The sequence below is a fragment of the Ambystoma mexicanum genome, chromosome 4q, assembly GCF_040938575.1.
Source record: "Ambystoma mexicanum isolate Mex_15411 chromosome 4q, UKY_AmexF1_1, whole genome shotgun sequence".
Taxonomy (NCBI): domain Eukaryota; kingdom Metazoa; phylum Chordata; class Amphibia; order Caudata; family Ambystomatidae; genus Ambystoma; species Ambystoma mexicanum.
The window spans coordinates 873,161,884-873,183,142 of NC_090928.1; the positions used below are offsets into that span (position 1 = coordinate 873,161,884).

General features: G+C 48.0%; 1 protein-coding gene across 1 annotated transcript in view; it reads left to right on the top strand.

Moving 5' to 3' along the window:
* SRBD1 (S1 RNA binding domain 1) overlaps positions 1–21,259 on the top strand; it is a 1,352,005-nt gene that overhangs the window by 653,314 nt on the left and 677,432 nt on the right. The window contains exon 15 of the mRNA XM_069608446.1: positions 5,683–5,790. Coding sequence (XP_069464547.1) covers positions 5,683–5,790 — 108 coding nt within the window. The remainder of the gene's footprint in view (positions 1–5,682; positions 5,791–21,259) is intronic.

The window sequence follows — 21,259 nt, forward strand, 5'->3', positions numbered from 1 at the left end:
CCTCCACCTCGTCTCTCTATCTGCTTCTCTTCTCTGAACCTCCCTCCTCTCTTCTCTTTTCTGGCTTCCCCTCTTCTTTGGCCTCTTCTCTTGCCTCTTCTCTTCTCCGCCCTCCCTTCTCTTCTCCGGCCTCTTCTCTTCTCCTTTTCTCCAGCCTCCCCTCTTCTCCAGCCTCCTCCCCTCTTTCTTTTCTTCTCCAGCTTCCCCTCTTTTCTTATCCGGCCTCCCCTCTTTTCTTATCCGGCCTCCCCTCTTTTCTTATCCAGCCTCCCCTCTTTTCTTCTCCTGCCTCCCCTCTTTTTGCCTCCCCTCCCCTCTTCTCGTTCGAGCCTCCCCTCCCCTCTCCTCATTCGGGCCTCCTCGCCCGGGCATCCTCTCTCCTTTCTTGGGCCTCCCCTCTTCTCTATTGCAGCCTATTCTCTGGTTTTTCTCTGCTCCGGCCGCCCCTCTTCTCCGGCCTCCCCTATTCTGGCCCCCTACCTCCCCTCTTCTACCCGCCCACCTCTTCTCTTCTCCCACACCTCTTCTCCTTCCCCTACTTCCCCCCTCCCCTCTTCTCGCCCTGCCTCCCCTCTACTTGCTTCCCTTCTCCGGCCCCCCTTCTTCTCTCTTTTCCAGTCTCCCCTCTTCTCGTCTCTGGCCTCTACTTGTCTCTGGCCTCTACTTGTCTCTGGCCTCTACTTGTCTCTGGCCTCTACTCTTCTCCGGCCTCTACTCTGGCCTCTTCTCGCCCCTGCCTCCCCTCTTCTCGCCCGACCCCTCTTCTCGCCGTGATGCCTCTCTTCTCATCCGCCCTTGCCTAGCCGCCCCTCTTCTCGCCCCCATCTCCCCTCTTCTCTCCCCATTTCCCCTCTTCTCGCCCCGCCTCCCCTCTTCTCGCCCCGCCTCCCCTCTTCTCACCCCGCCTCCCCTCTTCTCGCCCCCAACTTCCCCTCTTCTCGCCCCCAACTTCCCCCTCTTCTCGCCCCCAACTTCCCCCTCTTCTCGCCCCCAACTTCCCTCTCTTCCCCCTCTTCTCGCCTCCCTGTTAGGGAGAATTCTCTGTTAAGGCTAATTTCCCAAACCTAGTGAGTCCCCCAGCAGCTTTGCTGGATTTTTGGGGTTTATTTTTTCTCCTGCTAAAAGCGAGAATCTTTTTCTCCCACTCTTAGGCATGATTTGAGAATGTCCTTTGACTATGTAATGTGTTTTATGGGCTATGGGGTCTTTTACTCCATAGGGCTTCATGTGTTTTTGGTATGTGTTTGTTACACAGCACCCTCAGGAAACCACGCAAAATATTCGACCGGAATGTTTCCTATGGGATTTTCCCATTCATTTTAAACGCACCACTTTTTGGTGCAAAGTTAAAGGTACCGCCGGGTTATTTATTTAATATTTATTCCCCGGTTGGGTCTTTTTGCCAGGACGCAACTGTAACCCAAGTCAAGCCCTTTGTTCCACTTTTTGGCGGGCTTCTCCATAGAAGCCCTCCAAATGGTGCCACTCTGTCTGGGGTCAACAGGATGTGTGGGAGGGGGATTAGGCACCCTGTACTGAGTTGCCTTGGCAACTCAAGTCGCACTCTTGTGTGATAGGCCCAGTGGTGAGCCGCCCGGCTCACCACTTAGCATGGTTGAGTGACAGCTAGGCTGATGAATGGGGGTTTTGCTGCATAAAAGCAGGGCTTTGGGGACTTGAACTTCAGAAGTCGCCACAGGACCTAAAGAATCCGAAGAGGGGAGAAGCTGAGCCATCTACGACGACGACACCATCGGTGGAGCCCTGCTGTACAAACTCACCACTTCCTCGACGACAGAGGAGATCTTCTTCCAGGAGAGTCTTCTTCCCTTTCAGCTCGTGGGACTAACCAGTTCGCCTTTTTCGCCTTCCTGGATCGTCTCGTGGTCGAATCGCCCGTGCCAAGAACCCCGGCGGCCGGATAGCCACGCTTCACCACTACTGCAAATAAAAGGGTCGTACCTTTTAATCGGGGAAACTCCGCAGCTGGTTTCTTCCCTGGCAGTGCAACGACCTCCAGCTTTCCTCCACGTCGAGATCATCTCTTCCCGTGGACGAAGCCCCGACTTGCACCCGCTTCCAGGAACAACTGCCCCCGCTGGAGCTTTCTCACCATTTCAGGTATTGTGTCCCACCTGGTCTCTATTGCAACCGATTGTCCAAGGTGTCCCGTAAATCCTTGACTCTCTATCCTGGGGTGACCTCGTACCTGCTAGCTTTACCTTTCTGAACTGATTCAACCTCTTTTGACTTTTCTTCAAAGACTGTGAGTGCATTTCCACTGTGTGATCTTGGGCACATTCCGCCTTGCTCTCTCAAAGAGTGAGCCTGGCCTATGAACATTTTGCTCTACAGTAGACCCTGCCTTCCTTGACTTGCTGTGGTTTCTTAAAAGTGTTGGTACTTCGTTATTTTCCTATTCTGCCTTTTCTCTCCCTTCTTAAACAAATTATTGGAATGCCATCTACGGTTACGCGCTCACCTCTCTTTTGCTAAATAAGTGGTGTCTTAACCTAGACTTGTCAAATAATTAACTAGGGAGGTGTATATACTTATAGTGACTGTGTTTGAACTTGCTTGACATATTAGTGCCAGTGTATTTTTTACAAGTGTGTTTTTAAATAATTAATTATAAACTTTTATACCAAAGCTCTGGTCAGTGTTTGCTTGTGCTACTGTATTTTTAGCCCTATTGTGTATACTCTATATACTGCCTAACTCTTCTTGAGAGAAGTCTGACTGCTCAGCCACAGCTACCAGGTAAATCTGGGTGGTGCAGACTGCTATCAATTGGGTTTAGTGCTTACTCCTGTAGTCTTAAACTTTTTGCAGTGGTCCCTAAGGGAACTGCACAGGTGTCTGCCTAACACTCCCACTTCCCCCTCTTCTCGCCTCCCACTTCCTTTCTTCTCACCCCCCACTTCCCCCTCTTCTTGCCCCCCACTTCCCCCTCTTCTTGCCCCCCACTTCCCCCTCTTCTTGCCCCCCACTTCCCCCTCTTCTTGCCCCCCACTTCCCCCCTCTTCTTGCCCCCCACTTCCCCCCCACTTCCCCCCTCTTCTTGCCCCCCACTTCCCCCCTCTTCTTGCCCCCCACTTCCCCCCTCTTCTTGCCCCCACTTCCCCCTCTTCTCGCCCTTTGCTCCCCTCTTCTCGCCCTTTGCTCCCCTCCTCTCGCCCTTTGCTCCCCTCTTCTTGCTCGGGCCTCGCCCCTTCTAGCCCCCGTCTCCCTTCTTCTTGCCTGCCTCCCCTCTTCTTGCCCCACGCCTCCCCTCTTCTCGCCCCACACCTCCCCTCTTCTCGCCCCACGCCTCCCCTCTTCTCGCCCCACGCCTCCCCTCTTCTCGCCCCACGCCTCCCCTCTTCTCGCCCCACGCCTCCCCTCTTCTCGCCCCACGCCTCCCCTCTTCTCGCCCTACGCCTCCCCTCTTCTCGCCCCACGCCTCCCCTCTTCTCGCCCCACGCCTCCCCTCTTCTCGCCCCACGCCTCCCCTCTTCTCGCCCCACGCCTCCCTTCTTATTGCCCCTGCCTCTCCCCTCTTATTGCCCCTGCCTCTCCCCTCTTCTCGCCCCTGCCTCTCCCCTCTTCTCGCCCCTGCCTCTCCCCTCTTCTCGCCCCTGCCTCTCCCCTCTTCTCGCCCCTGCCTCTTTTCTTCTTGCCCCCTGCCTCTCCCTTCTTCTTGCCCCCTGCCTCTCCCTTTTTCTTGTCCAGCGTCCCCTATACTTGCCCCTGCCTCCCCTCTTCTTGCCCCACGCCGCCCTCTTCTCGCCCCACGCCTCCCCTCTTCTCGCCCCATCTCCCCTCTTCTCGCCCCGCCTCTCCTCTTGTCGCTTCCCGCCTCCCCTCTTCTCACTTCCCGCCTCCCCTCTTCTCGCTTCCCGCCTCCCCTCTTCTCGCTTCCCGCCTCCCTCTTCTCGCTTCCCGCTTCCCTCTTCTCGCTTCCCGCCACCCTCTTCTCGCTTCCAGCCTCCCCTTTTCTCGCTTCCAGCCTCCCCTTTTCTCGCTTCCAGCCTCCCCTTTTCTCGCTTCCAGCCTCCCCTTTTCTCACTTCCAGCCTTCCCCGCTCCTCGCTTGGGCCTTCCCCTCTTCTCGCTTGGGTCTTCCCCTCTTCTCGCTTGGGCCTTCCCCTCTTCTCGCTTGGGCCTTCTCCTATTCTCGCTTGGGCCTCTCCTCTTCTCACTCAGGCCATCCCTCTTCTCGCTCAGGCCTTCTCCTCTTTTCACGCAGCCTGCGGTAAAAACTCCCAATGGTAGTAAAAAGTAAACCACTGCCACCAGCAATTAATTGTAGAAAGGTTAACATAAAAATGTTACATGTGCAACTAGACAAAGTAAAGTCAATTTCACTTCACTGGTCTTGGAAACAGTAGTTTATCCAAGAGAAGGTATTTAAAGCTTTGGGAAATCTGAAAGACTTCCCTGTGGCACTGCACTGAAGGTGCTATGTGTCACAGTGTAAAAAGATGATGCCCATGGAGTTTGTCAGACTCCATAACCAAAAGAAACAGAGTCTAAACCACAGAAAAATACACTAGAGAGTGGGAAAAAGGTCACACTCTCCCCACGTTTAACATTTTTTATATTACTAGAGTCCAGCAAAAGTGCTGAGGGGGTCCTCTAAGGTAGAGAGGAATTAGCAAATTTCTGAGAATTATCCCCAACAGTCCTTCCGAAACCCACTGTGCCCTCAATAGAAGGGTTCTTTTATGCTGCCATGCAGCAAGGTCCTGGGGATGGGCTGTCATACATTGCCGTTGGGGCCTGCATCACAGAGCATTTACTGGCCTGTTCCCGCCTCTGGCGTCTTCACATTCCCCAGGACTCCATCGCTATTTCAGTTCGGCAAGGGGTTCTAATGGGCATAATATAATCACTTTGCTGGTGGGCTTTGCCAGGTGGTAGTAGTTGCTATGGATCATGGTAAAGGGCCTCCCTCCCATGCACCCTTGACTGTGTCCTCCTCGTTTATGTGTATGTAACTTGTCCCGAGCTTGTGACATCATAAATATGGCATCTTATTTGACAACACAGGATCTTGGTAACTAGAAAGATTACTCATTTGTGTTTTTTGTATATTTTTGTAGTTGTTTGTTTTTGAAACGCGTAGGATGCATTGCATATTACAGCGGCAGTGCCTGGGTAGCGTGGCTGTACAGTTTGCAGTGATGGGCGATGAGTGGATACCAACTAAGTGGTGGGGGGGTAATGTAAAAAGCAACATACACTGTGGACAAAGGGCTAGGACAAAGTATTGGGCGTCGCAACACCATTAATAAGGTAGACATTCGGGGCTTATGGTATTTATTTAAAAGCACACATTTAATGTAAATGAGACATTACCTGCAAGTTTGCTTTTGATATAACCAAACACATCCATACACCTAGCTATATGTAAGGGATACAGTGATATGGTACACTACTATGGATACAATATGAAGTAATTTGGCTTCACTGTTCAGATCACATGGGCCTCTTCTTATGCATAATAGCTGGAAGACAACAATATGATGTGGCCTAGGAAAGGCATTCACTCTGCAAGGTCTGTATTGTGTTTTTACTTTTTCAAGAAAATCCTCATACTCTTATTTTCTTTTTGTCTGGCTACAACTGCATTCCAAGCACTTCCTCAATAAGTCCTCAGTTAAAACTAAATGTCCATTTGTTTTTTTTGTTTTGCTCATAGGTGTAATACTGTTGTAATTGGAAATGGAACTGCATGCAGGGAAACAGAACGTTACTTTGCCGACTTAATTCAGAGGAGATTTTTTGCACCACTGGATGTTGTCTACTGGTAAGAATGTTGGTAGTATGCAACACTCCAAATACTTAGTGACCGCATTGCAAATATTGTATAAAACACAGTCCTGTATGCTGTGTAAAGAAACCACGTTTTTCAAGTTGAAATGCTACTTTAAACAGTAAAATGTGCAAACACTGTCGGGGGAAAATTCTGCCGGGGTCGGCCGGGCCGTCTGCAGACCTCCGGGCAGGGAGGCCCCAACTCCTCCCGTATATCCCAAAGGAGATATAGTTTGAGACACACACAAGAAGCAATGTGACTTTGCTGTTTATTAAACACAAACGGCAGGGATGGGTCAAGGATCATACGCGTCTGACCTGACACACACACAATCGTGGGGCTCGCAGGCCTTTTTTACTGTAGTATGACGCGCTACCTGCGTCACTCTAGAAAATTAACAAAAAACCTATCACCACTCTTAATTGGTTGCTCGAGTGGTAGGGTTAGTATAGCATACGTATAGAGAATAATATGAGTGGCCGAGGGTTAGTCAGGTGATATATCTGGGTTGTCCCTACAATTAGATACATGACAATTGTTACATGAAGACTCCTAATGATTGGTTGATGTTAATGGCATCAGTGATAAGAGCCCCATGTTCTGATTGGTGTGCCCGTGAGCTTCCCAGCCTGGGACCATCGCTGTTCCCAGCTCTCGGACTACCTGTAATTTGCAACAATGTTTCACTATTGGTACATGCAGACAATGTGAAGACTTATTCATGAGCTGGACGGCCGACTACTCCCACCGTTGCAGATGTCCATTGATCCTTTCAAGTGTATCTGCCTGTGTCTTGTAACGAGGGGTCCAGACGCCTCCTTCCTCCTGGGTTTGGCATCTCATCAGGTTCGGCTTGGTCACGTGGGATGGGACCGTGTTTGAGGCAGAATTCTGCACAATTAATATTGTTTTTTCCACTGTGTGCCTGGTTTAATTGCAGGTGCGACTTTGATATTGGTGCACGGCGTGCGAGGTTGCAACATCGTGCCCTTGATGGTCTGCTTTTGGAATGTGGTTTTGCAACATTACGACCTTGGCTGTCTGCTTTCCCCAGGCTCATTCTGCAGGATCAGCAACCTGACTCTTGTTCTGTTAATCGTCCACGGGAGCTCTTGCTTGCGGCCTACTCAGGCCTAGTATATAGGTGGAACCGTCTGGTGCACAGGCGCTTTAGGTTATAGTCTCATATTGTCTTATGACCAGTATCGTATCTTCGTTATAATTCTCATTATGGCACCTACGTGTAGGAGAAGTGTAAGCAAGCTCTTTGGATGAGTTCATGGTGCGTCTTGCGTTTCTGCATTTTTGAAAGCCTATATGGAAAATAATAAAGATGCACGTCCGTGAGTATGTCTGTCACCTACGTCACAGCACTGAGTATATTCTTCATGTAGATTGGTGCCGGAGTGTCCAGTGTGTATGTTGGCACAGGTGTGCTATCCGTTGGCTAAGGCGTCATGGCATCTCTAACGACGTATAGTTTTAGTCCAGTTGATCCATGCCGCAGGCATCGGCATGGGCAGGGCGGGCTGCTGGGCAGGCAGATGGACACATCCGTATGTTCCTGTACCAGGGTATCTGGTCGTCTGGTAGATGGGCAAACTCTTCTCGTGGCGGGTGCTTGGGCCGTGAACCTTTAGGCCAGGCGCGAGAGGGGAAAGAGGGGAGTCTGTTTTTCCATTTTCCCACTTCAGTCCCCCCTCTGGTCGACTTGTCGACCACAAACATATCCTTTTCGTTATCTCCTCTTACTCTCCACACTTTAGTTATTCCTCCTAAATGTCCATAATGGTTAACATGATCTTCAAATGACCAATACATCTACTCACAGGCTCCTCCAGGAGTACAGTATACCCATTTCCCTATGTAACTCCTGGGGTTTCTTGGGTTCTCGACCTTCACCTATGGTGGGTCCAGATGGTTGGTGATGATCTGGTTGCGCAATTTCTCTCTCTCTTGTATTATTATGCCTGTGTGTTGGCCGTCATCTGCTGGCATCAATGGGTGCATACCAACCATTTCAAGCAACTCGTCAGTGGTGCGTGCCTTCCGGGCTTTCCAAAATCTTATTATGATCAGTGTAGCTCCAGCCAAAATAATACACCCAACTATAATTTTCAGTCCATCTGACAGCCAAGACGGCATCCATGACCATAATAGCGAAAACCAGCTCTCATCCTTTTTCACACCCTTACTTTCATCCACCATTTTGGAGTGTAACTGGGCCAGTTGTGAGACTGCTTCTGTCAATGTACCGTTGTCAGCATCATTGGCAGGAATGAATGTGCAGCATGATTGTCCTATCTTTGCGCAAACTCCTCCTTCCATAGCAGTGAGGAGGTCCAATACATATCTGTTCTGCAGTGCTACCATCCTTATTGCTCGCAGCTCTTCTTTTATTGCGTTGAATCCGTTTACTGTAGAATTGATGGTCATCATGAGTTCCCATCTAGTTATCTGGAGCCATTTTGCGTTTGCGTAAGCCTGCAGTCCTGGATGTATTATTGAGGAGAAGAACATTGCTGCTCTGCTGAATAGTCTGTGTTCTGGCGGAATCGAAGTGAGTGCCGTTTCCGACCTTCCCCATAGGTAATTTCCTGTCAGAGGTTCCCCTTGTCTTTTCCGTCTGTTTAGGACAGTATCATTGCCGTTGGTCCTGTTCCATGGCTCCCCCTGAGGCGGTGCAGATCTCTTATTTCTCTTGTCCCCTTCATCCATTTTGGGAAAGTTTGCCACATTCACATGCTTCTGGGGTACCACTAGCGATGGTACATTAACGTGCACCATCGAGCATACACCATTCCACAGAGGGGGCAGCGTGTGATATGCCTTTTCTCCACAGGCCCAGTAATGGTCCATTATCACTGCTGTTCCTGCTCCCCCCTCAGGTAACTCCATCACGCTTCCACAATTGGTGTTATATCCTACGTCCACCTCTCCTTTATGTTGGTAGCATACTTTAGGCGCAGTCAACGGCAGTATTGTTATCGGGTCTTCATCCGTTTCTATCCATGTGAGCATAGGCACGTATTTGATCCAAGTTGTCCAACATCTGTGATTGTGCGCATCGATAGTTGAAATAGTTTCTTTTGTTATCATGTTGCTGCCAACCACTCCTATCTCCCATTTGTTGTCCAAGTATATTTTCCCCGTTATCGTCACCAGTGGCCTCTCCCAGCATCCTAATTTACCAGGAACTTCAGTGGCGTACCAATCACATGATAAGTACTGCAATGTTACTTTCTTTGTTTCTCCTTTTGCAGGACCACTTGTTATGTATCTAAATGCTTCAGCATGTAAACTGCTCTTGTGGTAACTCAAATAAGTCTTGAGGAAGTTGTTTTCGTATGGGTATGAGACTCGTGTTTTCCACGTCATATGCACCACTGTTCCTTGAAATCTTCCTTTCGTTTGGAACAGTGCCAAGTATATTATGCACCGTGCTGTTTTTTCGTCTATTTCTGTGGCAACAAATGTTCGAGAAGCGCTCATGGCGTATGGTATTAATGAGCAGACGTAGCAGCTGTCTTCTGTTGTCTGCTTACCAATACGGGTCATGTGTTGATACCATATGTTGTTTGAGACGTGTGCTGAATCTTGTATATAATTGTCAATACCTTTATTATCTGAGTATGTGCTGCGTTGTACTCTATTCTTCTTGTGCGCAACTTTGCTAATATCACCTGACGTAACACCTGTTGCAGCTGGGGATGGGGGTGTGTTAGGTTTGGGTACAGCAATAATATTGGTAGCATAGCTGTACTGCCATACAGAGGCAGCTACGAACCCGGTGATTATCAAAATCCCTATTACTTTTATTACATATGCTAATTTCACCGGCATTTTGCTCTTGCCTTGCTGCAGTCCGGCAGCAAATTCTTGCGATGTTAGAGTTGCCCGCCTGAAAATTCTTAATATGCTGATTATTAAATGTTAGTTGTTAAGCTCTCCCTATCAAATAGTCATTCAGTGCCCAGGCGAAGAGCTGTTCCCACGCTACTCTGAGCGATCTATCTCTTAGGGCAGGTAAGTATGGGTGGAGGTGGGGCATCGAATATTCTATGGCCAAAAGGAACGCTGTGTAGTAAACTTGTACCCTTTTCCTTTTCAGGTACGTTGGCCTTTTTATTTCATATACAAATTGGTGTGACAATTCTTCTGGGTAATTATCGTCTGAAGGTACCATCTACTCCTGGGCAGTGAATTTGTTAGTTATCTACTTCTTAGCAATACAATAATATGCGGTTCCTGCATGTGCAAGAGAAAAGAAAAGAGAGCATTCACGTTTTTACATGTGTATTAGTGCGAGGCAATGTCCTTTAGTACAGTTACTACTGTAATGGGTACAGGGGTCAGTGGATGGTGGGCAGGGGGTGTTTGGGTTCAACCGGTGGGCGTTGTTTTACTCTTTGAGCGTGTGATCATGGGGTGGGCTGGATGGGGATCACCCCTTTCTTCTTCAGTTATTGTCTCTGGGGAGTCTGGGGAGTGACAGGGTATGGGAATACTTGGGCCGCTGGCTGTGGTAGAACTTCCTTCTTCTGTTGTCGATGTTGTTGCTGTTCTCTCAATGGACCTGTCGGTGGCGCTGGGGCGGGTCTGTTGTCTGTAGATCTTTACGTCGTGTAGGTGGTTCCAGGCACGCTTGTCCTGTAACTTTACTGCTCTTGTTGATACCTCCTCTACCAGATGGGGACCAGTAAAGCGTGGGTCATTCCATTTCCTATTGAAGTTGCGAAGTAGTACGTGGTCACCTTACACAATCCTTCCTTTTCCAGTTCTTTATCCGCGTCTTCTTGCTGGCTTCTATTAGACCCGCCCCGTGTGCGCTCGAGCTGTTGAGACACAAACACTACACTAGTAATCAAAGAAGACACATATTGGTACATTTCATCACCCAGAACACTTGCAGTACTTTCATGGTCGGTAAATGCTCTTGACGTTGGCGTTAGGGGAAGGCGCATTTGACGTCTGGTAACCACCTCATGGGGAGTGAGGTGGTGGTCGGACCCTGGCCTAATCCTCAGCTCAAATAGTGCTAATGGAAGACAATATAACCAACTCTTCTTTGTTGTTTGCTGTATCTTTGCAATTGCCTCCTTTAATAGGCCATTCAGGCGTTCACATACACCGTTGGCCTGTGGGTGGTATGCACATGCAAATTTGTGTTTAATGTTCAGCAGCGATGTAATGTGCTGAAACATCTCGTTTGCAAAATGTGGGCCGTTGTCTGACCTTAACACCTCGCACACTCCCCACCTGGGGAAGACCTCCCTCACTAGGAACTTGGCTGCTCTAAATGCATCTGGGTGTGAACAGGGCCCTGCCTCAATCCACCTAGAGAATGGGCATACTACTACAATCATATACCTATTTCCTTGACATATATTGATCATATCAACATAGTCAATGTGGAGATGCCGGAAAGGTCCCTCTGGCCGGGGTATAGTACCTCTTATCACCTTTAGAGTGTGGCCGGCCGTAAACTGTTGACATGTGATACAGTTACTGATAAAATTCGACACATGCAAATTTAACTCGGGGCAGAACCAGTCTTCTCTAATTTGTGCTGCAATTACTTCCTTGCCTGTGTGGGCTGGATGATGTAGTTGGCTCAGGGCAGTGTTCAAAAGTGCCAATGGTATTACAACCTTTCCAGTGCCACCCTGGCGCCATAGTGCGTCAGTTGGGGACATTGTACATCCTCTTTTTACCCATATTTCCTTTTCGGCCATTGGTGCAGCCGCTTGTAGCTCCATAATCTGTGTGGCTGGGAGATGGGTGTACCCTTCTCTTAACAACATCTCTTTTGCTATTCCCCTCCCTCTCCCTCTCTGTGACTCTGGGGGGTTCCATTCTCACCAAAGTATGCAGCATACTTCGCATGTGCGTCTGCTGCTGCATTCCCCTTTGAGACGTGATCTTCACCATTGGTGTGTGCGGTGCATTTTACTAAAGCTAGTTCCTGGGGGTCATTTATTACCTCAATCAGTTCAGCCAATAAGAGAGCATGTTGCACTGGGGTGCCATCAGCTCTCCTAAACCCTCTTCTTCTCCATTTCGACAACCCTGAGTGGACAGTTGATGTAACATATGCGCTGTCGGAATATATAGTCACTCGTTTGTCAAAGCTTTCCTTCAACGCCAAGATCAGTGCGACCAGTTCAGCTGCTTGAGCGGAGTAATGCTGTGGTAATTGTACACATTTCACTGCCACACACACCGGTACCTCCATCATTTTCACCACTGCTGCCCCAGTCCTCCTCACACCATCCCCCTGATCGATGGTTGATGAACCATCAATAAATAACAGCTCACCCCCCTCTAGTGCGTTTTCCTCAACTTTTCTAGTACATGAGTACATTTCAGTTGTTTCAGTACAGTCATGGGCATAGTCTCCCTCCTCAATTACTTCTGCTAGGAACCGTGCAGGGTTGACCGTGCTACATCTAACAATTGATAGTTCAGCTCTGGATAGAATGATCTTATAACCTGATGCCCTTTGCGTGGTTAGGGTGGATTTAGGTTTATTCAATATTGCAAAAAGTGCATGTTCGACAAATAGTGTAGTCGGGCACCCCATGGTTATTGTTGATGCTTTCTCCACCGCAAAAGCGGCTGCGGCGAGACCTTGTTCGCAGGGGAAGTGGCCTAACATTACAGGATCTAAGTGGCCACTATAAAATGCTACTGGTTTGTAGCCCATGCTTGTTTTTTGAGCCAACACGGCTTTCATTACTGCTGAGTCGCAATGTGAAAATATAAAAAATCGCCGCTCATAGTATGGGGATGCCAGCACCGGAGCAGTTGATATCGCATCTTTTAATTCATCAAAAGCTTCTTTCATTTCCCTCGTCCACCCCAATTTGTTCTCCCCATTATTAGCTTCCCGTAATGCCTCAAGCAGGGGTCCTATATATGAACTGTAATCAAATACCCAAGCTCTACAGTAGTTGCAGAGCCCCAGGAACTGCTGCAGTTCCCTTACAGTTTGTGGCATTGGAGTGGCCGAAATAGCTTGTGCTCTTTGTGGTGCGATCTTTCTTCCATGCTGGGATATAAGCTGACCAATGTAAAGTACCTGTTCCTGACAGTACTGTATCTTTTCCATGTCTACCTTGTAACCTTTGTCAGCCAATTTTGTCAACATCTTTAATGAGTCCTCTCTGCATGTTTTTTTTCGTTTTTACTGCAAATTATTATGTCATCCACATACTGCAACACCGTGCTTTCTACTTCAATATTACCCAAATCCATCTGTATCACTCTGTTGAAAATTGAAGGTGATTCACAATACCCTTGTGGCAATCTGGTGTGCTTCCATTTAGCGTTTCTGTAAGTGAAGCTCGTCAGATCTTGTGAGTCTGGGTGTAATGGTATTGAGAAAAAAGCATTTTTAAGGTCGATCACTGTAAATCGTGATGCTTCTGCTGGAATGCCACTCAATATTGTGGCCGGGTTTGCAGCTACGGGATATTCCGCTTCTACTATGTTGTTCAAGGGCCTAAGGTCCTGTATAAAGCGCCAAGACCCTCCTTTAGCCTTGCGCACTGGGTACACAGCCGTATTACATGGTGATTCTGAGGGGAACAATATACCATTATTTATAAGGGCCGTTATGGTTTCATATATGCCCTCATCTGCCTCTTTTGATAGTGGGTACTGTTTTACTCTGGGGAGTATTGCACCCTTTTTCAATTTTATTTTTACTCCCCCTATACTTTTTATGCAGCCCACGTCATAGGGGCCAGTAGTCCACAATGATTTGGGTACCTTTGACATATCGTCCTTAAAGAAAGGGACCGGGGTGCATGTGGGTGCCTCAAGTGCCATTGCAATTTTCTGTGCTACTTGTTTGTAGGCCACTCTTAGCCATATTTCCACACTCATCATAAACACCATTTCACCTTCTTCCTTTTCATCTGAAAACAGCTCTTCATCTGACACCTGGGTGAGCCTACATCCTTCTGCTAATGCTAGTACTGCCCTCCATGCTCTTCCTTCTTTGTCTTGGGCATGTACAGCAATATAATCAGCTGTTGCAATAATGCTCTCAATATCCATTGAAACCACCTTCCCTTCTGGTTCATTAACAGGTGTTTCTGGTCTGAACAGATAGGCTGCTGGCCTTCTCCATATTTTCCCTTCTATCCCTGGCATCCATGCAATTGCCATGTCCGTTCCATACTGGAACAGTTCACCATCTACTGGCTCCGCCCTAATCGCTGTCTGTCCACAGTATGCCTGCATAATTTGCCGTGCTGTGAGCATGTTAATCCCTGGAGTAGAGCAAATTATGCCGTCCTCAGTAAAGGAGATCGTCATATTCAACCTGTTCATTATATCTCTCCCTAGTATATTTACTGGTGAAGCACTATAATATAAAAGCGCAACTGACAGATCGTAATCTCCAATAGATAAGGGAATGTTATCAGTAATGGGAACCAACCCTTTAGCCCCAGAGAATCCTTGGGTGTTCATGGTCTCACCTGACATCTTAAATTTACCTTCCCTTATGCAAGACCGGGTCGCCCCGGTGTCAACAAGGAATGATAATTTTTTGTCACCTATCGTTACCTCTATGCGTGGTTCCTCCGCACTATTAGGTGTTACTGACAGGATGGGACACACCAAGGCCGTCTGTGGGCTGTCCTATTGGGGGTACAATGACTGGCCATTCCCGGTATAAGGGTTGTGTCCCAAAACCGTCACCCTACCCAATTGCATTTGTGGTTGTTGTGTGATCGCTACCTGTTGTTGTGGCAATGTTTGTGGCTGTTGTTGTGTTGATTGTTGTTGTTGTTCATTTCCTTGTGGCAATATTTGCTGTTGTGGTATGCCTTGCTGTACTTGTGCGGGCCGTGGTTGTCCCTGATTACTCCATGATGGTGTTCCTGGTCTAACTCTACACGTGCGTGACATGTGCCCCAATAGTCCACAGCTCCAACACACCGGTGGTTCCCTATTCTGCCATGGAAAGCTCCCTGTGTTGTCCTGGTATACTGGTTGCCCTGTGGGGTAGGAATTTCTAAATCCTCCCACCTGCGGTTGGGTACCATACCCTTACCCTCTCCCCCTCATAAGTCCTCCTCTCCCCCTGTTATAATTGTAATATCCAGCTCCTTGCATTGGGTATCCTCCTCCCATGTTGGGCGTGTATGGTTGGAGTGGCGGCACCTGTTGTGTTGTAATCTGTGAAGGTGGTATTTGGGAGCAATCTTGTGCAGCCACTACTTGTGTGGGGCTTTGGGTCATTGTTGTAGGTGTAGTTATTAGTGACCCTTCCATTGTGTACTTAGTAAGCTTTTTCTGTACTAGTTTAGCCTCTTCCGTTTTCCTGTCCTCTTCCTTTTGTTTCATTTTTCCTTGCCATGTCCTACAATGATGCACTATAGTCAGTTGTATTTCGGGCCATGGTTTTGCTTCCATTCCCACTACTTTCTTTAGTTGTTTCTGAACTCCTTCCGGGAGCCCTTGTACCAGTATATGGTAAAATATTGCTGGTGTTTTATCCCATTGTTCTCTAGTTTCCATGCGCCACTTCTCTTGTATTTCCTGAATATAATCAACAGGATCTTCGTTCTCATGCATTTTGCGGGATGTAATTGCTCCTATATCTGAGGTGTCTGGGTACTGTACCCTCAATGCCTGCCATAGTGCATGTCTGCAGTTTGCGAACGGTGCCCCATCGTGCGATGTATTTGTTATTGTTACCCCATGAAATCCCGCTCTTTTCCATATGTCATCCACTCTATCCCCTAATATTGATATTAAAAGGCCCTTTACATCTCCTACTGCTAGCTTCTGTCCTGCGGTGTGTTTTTCCATTTCATATATCCATTTACCCGCACCTCCACTTAATGATGGGAGCCTACATTTTATATTTTCTTTATCGGTATGCTTCCAAGGAACATACTGTGGTCTAACCCCACCTCTCTCCAAAAGTGGCATTAAATTATGTCTTGGTTCACCCTTTGTATTCCATATTATTGAATCCTCACGCCCTTCCTCCTCTTCCCTTTCTTCCACATTTTCACTTTCGTTTTTATTTCCCCTGCTGATACCTCCTTCTTCTCCATCTTTGTCTGTATTTAATGTGGGCATGTGTATATCTCCTACCTGCCTGCGACTAGGGAGGTCTCTAAGCCGCCATGTATAGGGTGTCCGTTCGTCGGTGAAGGGCGCTAGTTTTATTTTGCGTAACGAACGTGAGGTGGTTGAGCCTGTAGGGTGCAATAGGGGAGGGCGTGATGGGGATGATGGGGATGGGGATGTTGCGTCCTCATTTGCCCGTCTTTCCTCAACTCCTGTCTTTCCCCCCTCACTTCTCTCCATCTCATCCTTTCTCCTACTGATCCATGGTGAGTCCATGTTGGTCCGGGTGATGTATAGTTTATCTAAGCTTTCCCTTTCACTCTTCCTCCCTTCACTTTCCACTCTCTCTTCCTCACTACAAAAGCTATTTATAAACGGCACCCCCCACTCGGTCTTTTTCCCCCCTGATCGTTACTGTTTGTAAATCTATTAGGTCCAGTTCTCCTCTTTCTCTTTTGTCAACCGCTCCCCTTTGTGCTGATGTTGTTGCTACTTCTGTGTCATGATATATATTCCCCCATCTTCCACTCTCTCTTCCCCTATCTCCTCTTTCTCCTTCATACCTTTCCTCCATCTCCTTATTATTTTCCTCCCTCTTCCTTTTCAATTCCTCCATCACTTCACTTCTCATCTGTTCTAATATTCTCTCATCCTCTTTCTCCCTCTCCCATTTCGCCCTTTCTTTTTCTACTATACTCTCCATCACCCTCTCTTCTTCGTATTTCTTAGTTGATTCTGATAGTAACCTCCTCCTCCATATTGCCATTTCTTTTTCTTTTTCTTCTTCTTCCCTTTTCTTTTCCCGCAGTACTACTCTTGATACCCTTTCTGCTGCTGCTTTTACCCTGTCAGCTTCTCTCCTTTGCTCCTCAGTTCGTTCCCTTATTTTTTCTAATTCGTTCCTACCTTCTTTCCTTTTCCTCGCTCTCTCTCTCTCTTCCCTCTCAAGCTGCTTGGTCAATTCATTCTGTTCATCCCTTAGTTTTGCTAATCGTTCCTCCAAAATCTCTTCCTTTTGTCTTAACAGCTCTTCCCCCCTCAATTCACTCTCCCTGGTATTATCCTCGTCTGTTTTCTTCACTACCTCCCTCTCTTCTCCCGTTAATGAACCTCGTAATTTTAATAATATCTGTGCAGCTACCCATTCATCATTTCCTATCTCCACAGTCTGGTCTTCTCCAGTCCTCCCTTCCCCTGCTGGCATTTTCCTATGAGCTACATATGGTGGAGGGCTGTATGCCGGGTTCGAGTATCCCTCAGCCGCCCTTAACTGTCCTCTTTCTATTTCTCCCAATTCTCTTAAAGGGTACAACCCCCCTCCCTCTGTTTTTACTCCCGCTACTATGGGTATATCATTGCTCGGTTCCTCTTTTATTTCATCTGCTTTATTATTCTTTTCTCCTCCCTCACCTCTGTTCCCCATGTTCTTTGGGTCCTCATACCCCTGTTTCCCATTCCCTTCTTCCTCCTTAATCTCTGTTTCTTCTGGTATTTCCCCCATAGTGAATATTCCATTTGGTCCTGGTCGGTACCCCTGGAACATCCTCCATAAGTTAAACACCTCCATGTGGTTTGCCAACTTCTTCCCTTTATATGTATTGTGCAGATGATTTAATAGTGAATGTTGGGCATATGGATCGAAGCTACCGTTAGGCGGCCACGGTGTTAGCATTTTGTTATCCGTCCCCTGGGTCCATTCTATGCTATACTTAATCAGTTTCTCCCTATGGGGTGGCAGTGTTGTGCATATGTATTGTAGTGGCGTGGTGAGGGTGTTCCCCCACCCTCCCGATCCTGTTCCGTATGACATAGTAGTGCTCCACTCGCTACCCTCCTTTAATCTGGTGTCAGTTTATCCCACTAGTAGTTTACAATATACAGCCTTATATCGTTACCTGGCTCCGTAAGTTTGGGGACTTACGATAGTCCGCTTAAGGGAAATTATAAAAAAAATAGTATGTTTCATTTGTACATTTTCCTCTGCCCTTCTTCCTTTATACAACACCCTTACGGCCCCCTGCGGCTGAGGCGCACGTAGCCCCCTGCGGATGCGTACCCCTTATTACGTTCTTATACAGTCGTCCTGTTTTCACTTGCTCCTCCCCCTTCTACACTTGCCGTGGCCGGCGTTCTCCGTGCGCAGCCACGTTCCCCGTTTCGCCTTTTCTCGATCAACTCGTTTTACCGTTTATCTCCGTTTCCACTCCCTTACCACCGTTCTCTTCCTCAACACTCTCACAACGAGGATGCCTAGTGTTTGCGATATTCTATGAAAACCCTATTGGTGACGTCACCGATCACGTAGAGCTACTGGTAGGTTCTTCATATACTCTTTAAATCCAGAATACACCTGCAATCTACCCCCGTTAACCCCACAGCTGTCTTCCTGTCACTCCTGGAACAAGGTAATCAAACCAACACTATAATCGGACTGCGCACGCTGCGTCGCCTCGCGTGTGATACGCCCCTCGACAGGAGGGTTTAACCAGCCAATTATCTTCCGTATTTAGGCAACTTAACTAGCTACCGCCTACAGGGAAACGTCATCTACCTATCGAGTGTCTTGCTCGAACAATAGGGATCCTCATCTACTCATTGATCAATAAATGCCAAATCGTAGGAAACCACACACACACACACACCCTTACACGTAGTCGCGGCCTAGGCCAATCAGTTTCTACGAGCGGCCGCACGTGATGTTGTCGTGCTCCGCCCCCTTCTCTCGCGTTACGTTGCCAACTGCTCTCGCGCTTATTCAACTATCATTCATTCTATTTCTAACACTAAACTATCAAACCTTCGCCGTTCACCTGTGCAACACCTCCCGCCTCCCGTATTTAATTCTTCCCCCCTCCCTCACAATTTCACATTGTTTGTTGTGCGTGGCATGCTCACCAAGTTCTCCTGATGCGGGGCCGCTCGACTGCGTGCACCCCTCCAAGCGGCTCGCCACCTCCCCTCGTCTGGACCACGTCTGGACACTCGCCAACCGCGGGCGGGATACTTCTCAACCGGCTCCCGAGGGCCAATATTCGGATTGCGCTGTCCGGTCTTCTCGCAGTTCCGCGACGGTCCTGTAGTCCTCAGAAGGGGGCGACGGCAGAGGGGGCCGCGCCGCCGGGCCTTCTCGCAACTGGAGTGCCTGGAAAAAGTAAAAGTAAAAATGCCGATCTTAAACAGATCTCAGCAGTGCCTCCAGATTGTCGGGGGAAAATTCTGCCGGGGTCGGCCGGGCCGTCCGCAGACCTCCGGGCAGGGAGGCCCCAACTCCTCCCGTATATCCCAAAGGAGATAGAGTATGAGACACACACAAGAAGCAATGTGACTCTGCTGTTTATTAAACACAAACGGCAGGGATGGGTCAAGGATCATACGCGTCTGACCTGACACACACACAATCGTGGGGCTCGCAGGCCCTTTTTACTGTAGTATGACGCGCTACCTGCGTCACTCTAGAAAATTAACAAAAAACCTATCGCCACTCTTAATTGGTTGCTCGAGTGGTAGGGTTAGTATAGCATACGTATAGAGAATAATATGAGTGGCCGAGGGTTAGTCAGGTGATATATCTGGGTTGTCCCTACAATTAGATACATGAGAATTGTTACATGAAGACTCCTAATGATTGGTTGATGTTAATGGCATCAGTGATAAGAGCCCCATGTTCTGATTGGTGCGCCCATGAGTTTCCCAGCCTGGGACCATCGCTGTTCCCAGCTCTCGGTGTACCTGTAATTTGCAACAATGTTTCACTATTGGTACATGCAGACAATGTGAAGACTTATTCATGAGCTGGACGGCCGACTACTCCCACCGTTGCAGATGTCCATTGATCCTTTCAAGTGTATCTGCCTGTGCCTTGTAACGAGGGGTCCAGACGCCTCCTTCCTCCTGGGTTTGGCATCTCGTCAGGTTCGGCTTGGTCACGTGGGATGGGACCGTGTTTGAGGCAGAATTCTGCACAATTAATATTGTTTTTTCCACTGTGTGCCTGGTTTAATTGCAGGTGCGACTTTGATATTGGTGCACGGCGTGCGAGGTTGCAACATCGTGCCCTTGATGGTCTGCTTTTGGAATGTGGGTTTGCAACATTACGACCTTGGCTGTCTGCTTTCCCCAGGCTCATTCTGCAGGATCAGCAACCTGACTCTTGTTCTGTTAATCGTCCACGGGAGCTCTTGCTTGCGGCCTACTCAGGCCTAGTATATAGGTGGAACCGTCTGGTGCACAGGCGCTTTAGGTTATAGTCTCATATTGTCTTATGACCAGTATCGTGTCTTCGTTATAATTCTCATTATGGCACCTACGTGTAGGAGAAGCGTAAGCAAGCTCTTTGGATGAGTTCATGGTGCGTCTTGCGTTTCTGCATTTTTGAAAGCCTATATGGAAAATAATAAAGATGCACGTCCGTGGGTATGTCTGTCGCCTACGTCACAGCACTGAGTATATTTTTCATGTAGATTGGTGCGGGAGTGTCCAGTGTGTATGTTGGCACAGGTGTGCTATCCGTTGGCTAAGTCGTCATGGCATCTCTAACGACGTATAGTTTTAGTCCAGTTGATCCATGCCGCAGGCATCGGCATGGGCAGGGCGGGCTGCTGGGCAGGCAGATGGACACATCCGTATGTTCCTGTACCAGGGTATCTGGTCATCTGGTAGATGGGCAAACTCTTCTCGTGGCGGGTGCTTGGGCCGTGAACCTCTAGGCCAGGCGCGAGAGGGGAAAGAGGGGAGTCTGTTTTTCCATTTTCCCACTTCAACACCTATGAAGGAATAATGTTTAATGGTTAAACTATTAACTCAATTAAATATTGTTAAAGGGATGATATGGTTCATTTTGTTGTTTTAATAAACTCAGAACATTCCCATTTTCATTGATCAGATCTAGTACCTTGTGAGTTTTCACACCACACTGTTGGGTCCAGAATTGTTGTTTGTAATCGTCTTTTTTTCCCTGTTGACTGGGACCTTCTGTTTTGCCTGTATATAACTTCCATGTTTTTATTTTACCCCTTACAGATGTAAGGCGACGAAGTGAGGCCAAGTAACTTGGCAGTCGGCAGTGGAAGCTGCTTGTGAACCGTGTACGGTGGTGGATTACTTTGGTCCGTGTTAGGGAGAATTTTCATTTCTGTGCCAAATCCCTTTAACCTTAGAGACCACTAGCTCTTTTGCTGAACTCATGGCTTTTAAATTTTTGACTCCTGAGTTCATGGGACTTTCATTGCCACCCCCCCCCCCACTCGCTCATGTGTTTTTCTGACTAGGATTTTTGGTTTCTTACTGTTAATAGAGTGTGGTACACTCCCTAGGCATCTGCATTTTGCATTGTGACACACTGCACCTTTTATGCAGTGCCATTGAA